The 12,488-nt window shown below is 37.4% G+C and overlaps 1 protein-coding gene across 1 annotated transcript in view; it reads right to left on the bottom strand.

The window, feature by feature from the left end:
- Positions 1–10,993, bottom strand: part of LOC134647873 (piezo-type mechanosensitive ion channel component) — an 81,557-nt gene extending 70,564 nt beyond the window's left edge. The window contains exons 1-2 of the mRNA XM_063502224.1: positions 10,804–10,993; positions 10,284–10,358 (exon numbers count right to left, since the gene is read on the bottom strand). Coding sequence (XP_063358294.1) covers positions 10,284–10,350 — 67 coding nt within the window. The 5' untranslated portion in view covers positions 10,351–10,358; positions 10,804–10,993. The remainder of the gene's footprint in view (positions 1–10,283; positions 10,359–10,803) is intronic.
- Between the last annotated feature and the right edge of the window lie 1,495 nt (positions 10,994–12,488).

Genomic DNA, 12,488 nt, shown 5'->3' with positions numbered 1-12,488 from the left:
TTTGGAAGTGTCTCTCGCGCAAACTATTCAGTTTAGAAAAAAATGATATTAGAAACCTCAATATCATTTTTGAAGACCTATCCATAGATACCCCACACGTATGGGTTTGATGAAAAAAAAAATTTTTGAGTTTCAGTTCGAAGTATGGGGAACCCCAAAAATTTATTGTTTTTTTTTTTATTTTTGTGTGAGAATATATCTACTTACCAAGTTTCAACAGTATAGTTCTTATAGTTTCGGAGAAAAGTGGCTGTGACATACGGACGGACAGACAGACGGACAGACGGACAGACGGACAGACAGACAGACATGACGAATCTATAAGGGTTCCGTTTTTTGCCATTTGGCTACGGAACCCTAAAAAGAACATCGACAAATTATGTTCAAAGAATTAATATCAAAACAGATGTCATAATTAGGATTGGCTACTTTAAGAAAGGGACAGAGAGATTTAATCCTCTCGCTCTGCACGTTTTTCTCATTCCTCCTTGTCAAGCCAAAATAAACTATAAAATGATAGTAACACAGTACATTGTAATATTCACTTTTTCCACGGTATCATGTCATTGTAAATTACTTATGTGAAATTGTAGTGGCGTGCGACTTTCAAACCGGAGGTCACGGGTTCGAACCCCGCCGGCCCGTGCAAGTGAGTTTTTGTAAGTAGGGACCTTTTTTTAGTGGTACTTAAATATAATAACTTTTCGTATTATTGAAATAAAATATTTTATTCAAACAAACTTAATAATATAATAATTAAAACGAATAATATCAATTAGTTTTTAATATTTATTCATATATTTTAAATTATTTGAGCATGAAACATACTAGATTTATTTTTATCATTACAATAGAAAAAAAGCAAAAAATATATTCTTATAGATATTTTATTTTCAAACAAAAATAAAGCAAAAAGTTACGGTTAGATTCTGATGACTAAATACCAAACAGCTACCGATACATTTCAATGTCTGTCGAAATTTCCTAACCCGTTGTAACTGACAAAGAGTATAGATTTCGACGTAGCATGACGTAGCCTAGCAAACACGCACACATGCGTAACGTATAGGCCTGTAAGAAGGCACAATCATAGGTTTACCTCCGATTCCGTTACTACTCAATGGAGTTACGACTCAACGTTTATTGGATATTAAAATTTTACGTAATTCGGAGCGCTGCGCGAAGTGACATAGGTCTTACCTCTTTGAGGCACGACGGCCATCTAACATTACTGGCATAAAGGATGCATTTATGACTTTGACGCATGACAGAATGAGAAACCGAACTGCGTAAAATGGGCGTTTGCTGTTGAATTCATAAAATCAAAAATCGATAATAAATCCATCGGTAAAGGATAATAAGTTAATATTTAGTTCTTTGAAAGTTAAGACGAGATGAAAACCTTTGCTGTAAGGTGGGTTGTGCTGGATATGGATGTGTTTTCTAGTTGCACGAAGCTAAAACCGAAAAATGAACACGTAAGTTTGGATTTATTTTCTATCGAGAAAATTTTAAGCATTCGTGTTTCGACTACTACGAAATCTCTTATCATATAGTCAAGAAACATATATCCGAAAATCACTACTGTTTGTTTCCGGGGCTAGCCACTGCCACCTTTCTAAGATCCTGTTATTTTTCGATGCACGGCCTTAAGCAAGTGAAATAAAATACTCCGCGCCGCTACTTACTCTCTTAATTAAAGAATGATCAAATTCGACAGATAGGAGTGTGCATCGATGAGATCATTATGTAGGTTGCCGCTGCCGTTGCCCGGTTAAACTGTGACCTTGTGAATCACTCCGATAAGGTAACGCGCCGAATGAGTTGTGAAACGGTCACTGACAGCCGAACATACTAATGATATACTGAATTGACTGAATACACGTACAGTTTTAATTATTGAACAAGAGTTTGGTGGAATTTACGTTTTCAAATTCAAATGAACCTGAAGACCGTGTTTATAATGATACACCGTCTCTATTGATGTGATTTGCACGAGGTACCTAGAGATTTTTTGAGCAGAATTACTTTCGGCTTCGGGTTCGGCTTGTAATGTAGGTAACATTATCTTTTCTGCACATTTTACAGATCATTCACATATTTATAACAGAGGCGTTAACATGCAAATCCCATCTATTTATCCTGAATTAAACGAAATAATGAAACAAATTAATAGGTTACAAATGTAATTACATATATATCCTTAATGATAAAGTATCACGTCTCTCCTGCCTGCCAAGCAAAAGTCTATTTTTTTATTCGGTAGACTAAAATGACATTTCATAGTATGAAATGACACATGATGTTCATACTATGAAATGTCATTTTAGTCTACCGAATAAAAAAATAGACTTTACAAGTGTCTACAAAAAGTCTTTTGACAAAAAAAAGTTTATGTGTAGTAGGTGTAGGTATGTGTTGACAAGTGCCCGCACCATCTACTGCTGATTAACTTTCCTCGAACTCGCGCCCGAATCACCTGTAAAAGTAATCAATCTAAGCAAAACGTGTTAGCCTAATTGGAATTCAACGCTACTTTATTGTGACATTTGGTAAAGATTACATTGTTTTTCCCGGAATGATTGTGTGTTTTAATATAGTTAAGTGGGAACGTGTGGTGTAATTAAGTGGTGGATTATATGGGGCTGGGCAGCGGTGCGTGAGCGTAACGATTACTTCGCGAGGGAGTGTTCGCGAATATCCTAATGTATATGAACTGTTATAATCTCGACCCGTTTCTATTTCAGAGGCAGATTGAGGAGATCGCATCTGTACTCTTACCATTCCCACTGGTTGGAGTATTAATTGTTTTTACAGTACATATGGAATGATGCTAATTTACCGCCCTAGTGCAATACACGTGCGAAAAGGTAATTCGCAAATCGTGTCGATTTAAAACATTCCCTTCGGTTGTTTTGCAATTTATCGCCACTCGTTGCGAAATTCCTACTTTTCGCAATTGTATCGTAATGTACTATAGTGTAATTATTCTTATTTGCGTTATTTGACACATTATGACCGACGTATATAGAGATGTAACTAACCCAAATCGATTGTCACAGCAAGCGGTTACGATTGGATGGCACCTAGACCGAGGTATCGAATTGTGACGTTTAATGAAAATTTATTTGAGATTTAAATAAAGCTAGAACTATATGGTTAATAAATAATAATATCTGGGTGACCGAGCTTCGCTCGGAAAACATATAATAACTCGGAAATGCGCGTTTTCCCAGAGATAAGACCTAGCTAGATCGATTTTTCGCCCCCGAAAACCCCCATATACCAAATTTCATCGAAATCGTTAGAGCCGTTTCCGAGATCCCCGAAATATACATATATATATATATATACATGTATATATATACATGTATATATATACATATATATATATAAATAAATAAGCAAGAATTGCTCATTTAAAGGTATTATAATAAGAAGATATAATAAATTTAATAATGCTTTCTTATAAATATCTAATAACTATTGTAATATGAATGATTTATAACAACATTTACCTAGATTTAATAATGTTTAAAAATTTGACGTGTAAAATGTATACAGGATGGTCCAAACCTTGACGTCCAATATTTTTTTTAGATTCCTCACGTCGTGGGCTAATCAGAATATACCCCCATGTGTGTTAGCCGATTTTTCGTAGTTTTCAAGTTATGATTTTTTTAACTTTTAAGGTTTCGGCACACAGGCGCGTTTTTCGGGCGGGGCGTGAGCGCGGTGTGAGCGTTTTGTATGTAAAAGCGGCGCGCCCCGCTCACGCCGCGCCCGGAAAACGCGCCTGTGTGACGAAGCCTTTAACTTTTCTTATGAAATTCCGAGGTTCCCATACAGAGTGGCTAAAAAATAACTGCATTCCCGTTGCCAGGGAGGTGTTGGGATTATACTGAGCAACTTTTACTATGGGACCAACCCCGAAATCGCGAAAAAAAAAATTTGGCTGTTTCATACATTTTGGCTGATGGTCCATTTTCTATGGAAGGGTAATTTTTTTTTCGCGATTTCGGGGTTGCTCCCATAGTAAAAGTTGTTCAGTATAATCCCATAACCTCCCTGGCAACGGGAATGCAGTTATTTCTAGCCACTCTGTACGGGAACCCCGGAATTTCATTAACAAAAGTTAAAAGTTTAAAAAATCATAACTCGAAAACTACGAAAAATCGGCTAACATACATGGGGGTAGGTATATTCTGATAGCCCACGACGTGAGGAATCAAAAAAAAATTTTTGGACGTCAAGGTTTGGACCACCCTTATATTTTATGAATAAAACATTGAATTGAATTGAATTGTTGCGACCTAAAATGAAAAAATTATATCGATTTACTTAGACGACTACCGATTCATAACGGTGGTGTCCGGCCAACCCTAAATTAAAAAAAAAGACGTAGAACGTAAACGTTCGCAGTGCAATTGTCTTCCTTTGTAATTTCGATGTGAAAGATATTTTACGTTTTATTGCTGTTGTCAGTGTCATGTGTCAAATAACGCAAACACGAGTGCACAAAGTATAATTAACCATAGCTATGCCCCTTATATTTGATTTTTTTTATTGTTACAAAAGTGGAGCGAAATCCAAAATTTCATACAAATTTCATACAAATTCTCAATCGAAAAATATTTACGATTGGGCATAGCTAATATAGTCAGCATACATCAAATTGCGTAAAAATATTTTCTATAATATTAGTCTAGAGAGGAAAATACTCCTAATTTGGAAAATACACTAAATTTTTCCGACTTCATGAATCCTTACATTATCTGCACCATACCACAAAAGGTTTAATTGAAGGCATTTGGTGAAAGAGGTGCGGTCCATTAGTTTGGCAAACATCACCTCCATACACAAAGCTGTACCATCCATATTTTACAGCTATTAGTTCTAACTCGATAATGGTCATTCTAGTTCGTGTCACATTTTCCGTAATTGCATCCCATAGTGGAGACGTACAGAGCAGAGGTGAGGCGAGGTCGGCGACTGACCGCGTTACGATTAGAAGTTACTACTAGCTGTTGTTTTGTTCCTATATCAGAGTAACTGCGGGCGAGCGCCGGCGGTTTATCAAAACCAGTAGCAAATTGATCTCTGATAACTCATAGTTGTTACGGATTCGGATGTCATAGTTATACTAGATGCTTGAATTATAAGATCGCATGCGATCGGGAGGTGGTGCTGGTGCTGGTGATACAAGACTTGCTCGCAGCCTACGCCCGCCGAACCGTACATATATGTACATCTGCTTTGTTATGACGTCTCTACATTTACATGCAATAAACTATGATATCTTTGGATAGATAATAATAAACACAACGCTACACTTATAATATATATTTGGAAACAATAGCATCAGCACGTTTACCACCGCCAACGTTTACAAATCAAAGATGTCTAAATTGTCTAGACATTAAACATGGATCAGAGGAGCGGACCGGTGGGCCGAAGAAAACACCAACTTTATGAGCACTTCCCAAATGTAAATTAAATAATAAGTAGCCCGTCGACCTTCAAACGAACACAGAGGTATTACGTTTTTATAAACAAACCGGCGTCGTTAAACTAAAATAGAAAAAATATCGGCTCGATCCGAAGTGGACGTGGACGGCTAAGAGCAATTAATATAATTATTTTACAATTTACATAAACGTATACTAGGGTGCCGTAAACTTGCTAAAAATTGATTCACTTCAATTACTGTGATTCTCTACTGTTTCTTATATACTTATCTAATTCCTAATAACGCACAAAAGACAAAAGGCGTCCATTTGTAACTGTTGAGGAAGTTTACGGTATGTGCCAAACCGAAGGGCAAGTTATGAAAAATCTTATCAAAGTAAATCCAAAAAGTTGGGAGCCAGGATTGTAGCACATGCAAATGAGTGCTCTCTGACCTCTGTCTATCCCTTAGTTAATTAATAAAAAGCATAATTTTTCGTAAAAGTTTAATCCTACTTTCCCATTTGTATACTAAAGGAAAGCTAGGCTTAAAAGCGCTTACCATTTAACTTAAAATATTAAGAGAATAATGCTTTGTAAAACCACGGTACTTTCCCTCATGGCATTCCGTTTCGTGCCCCCAGATTGTTTGGCAGAAGTCACTTGTGAGTGGAGCATAGGCAGAGAGAATCGTTTATTCCCTTTTTCTTATCCTAGTAATAGAAGCCCAAAAAGAGAGAAAGTTTTTTGACTCTACTTTTACTTATTAACTGCCAATATTGATGGTTTGCCAGCTATGGTTGCCAGATGGTTTACCTACACCTACATAAGGTTCCCGACTCATTGGTAGGAGATGAAATGAACTGAACGCTCAACCTCCATAGTTATTAGTATTACATATCTATGTAAACGTTTATTCGAGTAAACTTCACAAATAAATCCGTGAATGTTAGCTATGGCTGGCGCAGGTATAAACACAGGGCCGGGCAGGTGGATGTGTTCTAAATCGTCGGATTTATGGGACACGTGGGGAATCGGGTCACGCAGGATTTTCCTTTACGAGTATGGCACTCATTTGACCTACTCGTTTTTCATGATCTACAGCCGTAGCCGAACGAAAACCAGGAAAGGTCACGTGAATGCCGTGTGGATATCGCTGTGGTTGAATGCTATTCTCATTACGCTGAAGGCGTGACTCAGATTTCACAACTCTACATAAGTTCAGTTTCATGTAGGTATAGCCTTTTAGGTATGACTCATCCAACAATTCATGTTCAGTTCCCTTAAAGTCGCACTTTGTTGGTTTAGGTGCTAATTGAATACCAAACTCGTTTCTCGTACTTGTATAAAATTTAACGGTGGTATTCTTGCTAAGCTCTCTTTATATCTTTATGTAAATAATACATTGGTTACTCTACCACTTAAATATTTGTTAAGAACTGCACTGAAGGCGATAAACGAAAAATGAAACGAATCGAAACTAGGTTCCGTAAATGTCCAATTGTCCATGTAAGAGAAAAAGAGAAAGATAATGTAACAGCAAGCTGCCGATCATTTTTAAGAGCATTTTTTTGCCTAACATTAATTTTCTTCCCTACTGTACCTACGCACTACGAACTACGCAGTTGAAATCAGAGCGTTCGGGGTAGCGTTGGTTGCGTGTTGTAAATGGCTTGCAAATTTTGTGATTTGGAAGGGCTCGCGGGCAAGGCCACTGAAGTCGGTCACCGGGGAAAGTACTGCCGAGCCCTCAAGCCTGATGGCGCGCCCAGAGGAACTCTCCGCAATGCGACGCGTGCACAAACATGTAATTACTCTTTAACCGATTCCGATTATACAAAAGCCAAAGCGTTATTATTTTAACAAGATGTGTATGTAGGTATGTTAGTGTCGCGATTCCACCGTAGCGTCAAATTTAGAGGTGCATAAATAAGGTTAGAGTAGGTATGAAGAATTAATTAAGATCCTCTTCATGGCCCGCTTGATGTGAGCTAATGAAGGAGCAAATGAAGGAATAATTAATGGCATGTGCTGAAAATTTGCTTCGTAAATTCCAAAAACATAGGCGTAACTTAAGTCGTTTTTAATCCAGAAGGCCTATTATTCCGTTGCTGAATTCTTGGATGAATAGCTCGACGATTAACTACTTATTGTTTTTAATTTCTTAATGACATTGTTAGAATTTTATTGTTACATTTTTTCTGTATTAATGTATTTATGTTTGACATCCATCTCGCATACCTATGTACCTAATTATAAAACTGACAATGTATGATTAATACAAATAAAATGAATATGAATATGTAGTTCCTTTACTGAGCTCTAGGTACTGATTTTCATTATTCATTATCATCCTGTATGGATGATTCCTCCTCATGCGGTGTACTTCATATTATGTCGGCAAGTGTAAACAGGTACGACACGACATTGAGTAGGCCGGTGAGTATGTGATTAATGACACAGACGGCGTCATGGATGGAATAGCAATGAATTATCTTCATAAAAACCAAGATCATGGTGGTTTAATTGTAAAAAAACTTAAAAGTCGGTGATGTAACAGCGAGTTCTGACAGCATGCATAACAACATAACAACTCAGTTCGCGGCCGCTGGCCGGTTCCGCCGTCGCCGTGATAAAAATATTATACCTACCTAACCAGTATTTTAAGCGATTCCTAGAAACTTGCGAAATTGTCGTTTGATTCCTTGTACATTTCCTTTTTCCAAACATTTACCTACTTGTAAAATACGTATATAATATACCTATATGTATTATAGTGACAAATGTTCTCTATTTTCGCTTTAATCATCAAAACTCAAAAGAAAAGGCAAATGACCGAGCTATTGCTTTCTCACAACGAGCGGAATCCCCGCAGACTTCGCATTAGTTGTCTCAATGCCAGATTTGTTTTTTATTTGCAAAAAACAAGCTGAGGTCACGCTTCCGATTTATCAGTTCAACCACGCCTATTACTTACAGCGCAACGTGAGGCTACGTTTTATGTGAGTGTAGGTAATGGAGACAGCTTCGTAAAAATAACCCTGCGGGACTGCTACATGGAAAGCCCATTCTGTTTCTTTAAAATCAAAGGTCCCTACCACACCACGTTCCTTGCATGAGAACTCGCGAGAGCGCGAATCTCTCTTTCGTCAACTCAAAACTTGATGAAGTGTTTTATGCAAAATCTCGAAATTGGCACAGTACGTATATGAACATGCAGGCAACGACTGCCGTGATAAGCACCGACCGACCAGTCGTTTAAGCGGGTAAAAAATGTCGTAAAGTTATCATACAAGTATACCTACTTCCGTTCCGTAAGTTAGTTGTGTCGAAAAGTTATCGTACAGTACCTAAGTAGCCCAAATGGAGGATATGCTTTGGCCTCATTTATTTTGCTCGTCGTTATTCGACTTGCAGTCCTTCAAGTGCAGAAGCATGTAGGTACTAGAGTGAGAAAGTACATGTTACCACTAGCAGCTCGCTACAGAACTGCAGGCAAAACCGGGAGTATACGATTTTAGGGTACCTACTCATTGATTACGAGCATATTTCCCACATAACTCAGGTGGGATGCATTTATAAGGAGTAAAGGTACTGTTTTTAGGGTTCCGTAGCCAAATGGCAAAAAACGGAACCCTTATAGATTCGTCATGTCTGTCTGTCTGTCCGTATGGACGGACAGACAGACGGACAGACAGACAGACAGCCACTTTTTTCCGAAACTATAAGAACTATACTGTTGAAACTTGGTAAGTAGATGTATTCTGTGAACCGCATTAAGATTTTCACACAAAAATATAAAAAAAAAAACAATAATTTTTGGAGGTTCCCCATACTTAGAACTGAAACTCAAAAAAAATTTTTTATCAAACCCATACGTGTGGGGTATCTATGATCTTCAAAAATTATATTGAGGTTTCTAATATCATTTTTTTCTCAACTGAAGTTTGCGCGAGAGACACTTCCAAAGTGGTAAAATGTGTCCCCCCCCCCCCCTGTAACTTCTAAAATAAGAGAATGATAAAACTAAAAAAAATATATGATGTACATTACCATGCAAACTTCCACCGAAAATTGGTTTGAACGAGATCTAGTAAGTAGTTTTTTTTAATACGTCATAAATCCCCTAAATACGGAACCCTTCATGGGCGAGTCCGACTCGCACTTGGCCGCTTTTTTGTAGGAATCTGTACCTGGTTGCGTCACTGCTACACGTTGATACGCGCGACATTAAATTAATAGGTGACAGTTAATTCGCACTTAAGGTGGTACGAATTTAATGCCAGCCAATTTCAAAGGTCAGGTCATTAAATGTGGCACAGAGAAATAAAGGTAATGACTGACAATTTCAGGCATTTAGGATAAAATAAGAGTATTAACGCGGTTTTCACACTAATGTCGATTCATACGCCAATCCAGAGCGTTTCGCACGTATAGAGAGTTGTTCTGTTGGAGTGGCGTGCGACACGTTTTAAGTATTCTTGTATAATGATATATAAAAAAAAAAGCGAGAATATCGGCATATCGCGACTGTTGCGATATTAAAACAAGGTTTTGAATTTGTATTTCACATTACATCTCACTTATTCAATCAATAGAATACAAAATGACTCTAAGAATGCGTAATGTATGACGAGTATAGGCCTCTTCTTTATTATTCCACTGTAGCTTCATGAATATGGAGTCTTAGCTTTTTGAAGGCTTCTAACATCTTGCATTAGTACACATACTCCACTTGAAGAAGCTTGATAGAGCAGACAGCGGTAAGGTATACAAATATGAGAGTTCTTGCCCTATGATGGTCTTAATGAATAATTATTTGAAAATTCACTTACTGACTAGCAGTGCACTTGGCAGCACTACTCGGACCAGAAGAGCTGCTGGTACATGGAGCTTGGGCATGTTGTTAACTGTAAATAAATAAAAAAGCTACATTTGAAACTGTCTTATTTATGTGTTAATAATTTCATAAACAAAATCAAAAACGCAATCTTATTTCTTACTATTACTTGGAAGAATTAATCACTTCTTTATTTATTATTATTTTGTTTAAGTATTATAAGGTAACTTAGTTATTTAAAAAAACATATTTTCACATTATAAGTGTATTTAGTAAGTAGACTTCTTCTTTTACTCACACCCAATTCTGACTAATACTCCATGAGTGCAAGTAGACTAAAGCAAATAGAGACTTGCAAAAATAAAATTCAAAATTGCGCAGGTTTATAAACAACGCTACTAATTAAAATCATTATCGAAATATACCCAAAAACATTAGAAATAGGTGCCTAAATAAATTGTAACAAGGTTTAATTCATTAAACGATAAGAAAACTCAGAACTTCACAAAACATACCTTAAACTTAAAATCCTGATTAAAGTAAACAAATAATTATGTCACTTCAGAAGCACACAACCACTTTAAACTTAAAGTTATAATATGGAAGTCTTGGATAAGAGAAATTAGCATAATTTCCGCACATTTTACGACATTACTACATTTTTGAATAACAACACTACCGACGGAACGCACTATCCAATCCACGCCCGAGGTGACACTCTTTGCTCGCTTTTGAAGTTTTGACATTCGTGACAGTGACATTAGATGTCAAACCTATTATTGCCAGACGTGTTTTTTTAAATCTACTAAAATGTATAGAATGACATTCATCATCATTATCATATCAGCCCTTTATCGCCCACTGCTGAGCATAGGCGCATAGGCCTCTCTTCTAGTACGCCACTTGTCCCGGTCCTGAGCTAATCTCATCCAGAAGTGACCCGCAATCTTCCGGATGTCGTCCACCCAACGAGCTAACAGACACCAGGCGCAGAATGACATTATACATATAGACCAATATAGACCAAGATAATAGCCTTAACAGACTACCACACCGCACCGCGACCTGCGCAGATATTTTGACCGCAACAAGGTCGTGGTGCAGTGTGTTTATGTCTATGACATGTTAAGCCGTGCCCAGACGAGCTGGGCAAATCGACCGATTTGATCAGGAAAATAATTGGCGCTAATCTCCAATTAAATCACCAATTTAAGACTTATGGTGATATTTGAGCCCTCTATGTTAAAAAATGATCCAAAACGGAAATACTAGCGTCACAAATTAGTATATTCTTGCGTTCGCACCCCATTTTATCAGTAATATTCGGAGAGCCAAATTGGCGATTGCGTCCGCACGTCATGATTTGATCGGACAATTTCATCAGATTGGCGAAAAATTGTCTCATCTGGACACAGCTTTACGATTAACTCTAGTTTAGCCCAGGATCAAATTTCTATGAAAATATGACGTTTATACGAGGGGTGTTCAAAATATTCTCGGTATGAGAATGAAAACAAACAAGTACGAAAAGTTTGATATTTTTATTTTTCAATATACTCCCCCCCTATGTTCATACACTTAAAAGATCGATCAATTATTTTTTTTAATCCCTCGTAAAAATATTTTTTATCTTTCGTGTAAAAATGCTCCTCCACTGCCGCCTTCAATGCTTCATCGTCAGAAAATTTATTTACACGCAGATCCTTTTTAAGATTGGGGAGCAAAAAGAAGTCGCTGAGGGCTAAGTCCGGACTATACGGTGGGTGAGTAACAGTTTTAAACCCACATTCAACAATAGCTGCCTTGGCAATATGAGCAGTATGGACGGGGGCGTTGTCATGCAGAAGCAGAATACCTTTGGTTAACTTTCCTCGCCTCTTTTCTTTAATTACATCCTTTAATTGACGTAGAATGTTAGCGTAGTACTGTCCTGTGATATTTACACCTTTTTCTTTATAATCGATTAGTAATACTCCTTCACAATCCCAAAATATCGTGGCCATGACCTTGCCAGCTGAAGGGATGACCTTGAACTTCTTGGGATGAGCTGAACCCTTAATGTGCCACTGCATGGACTCTTGTTTACTCTCTGGGTCATAATGATGAACCCAGGTTTCATCTCCAGTAACTATTCTTTGCAGCACCTCATCAGGATTTTCACCGCACAGGTCAATAAAATCGGAACAACAAGCTACACGCA

The sequence above is a fragment of the Cydia amplana genome, chromosome 5 (genome assembly GCF_948474715.1).
Source record: "Cydia amplana chromosome 5, ilCydAmpl1.1, whole genome shotgun sequence".
Classification (NCBI taxonomy): domain Eukaryota; kingdom Metazoa; phylum Arthropoda; class Insecta; order Lepidoptera; family Tortricidae; genus Cydia; species Cydia amplana.
The sequence above is the reverse complement of the archived record's forward strand: the minus strand, read 5'-3'. Positions and strand labels throughout refer to the sequence as shown.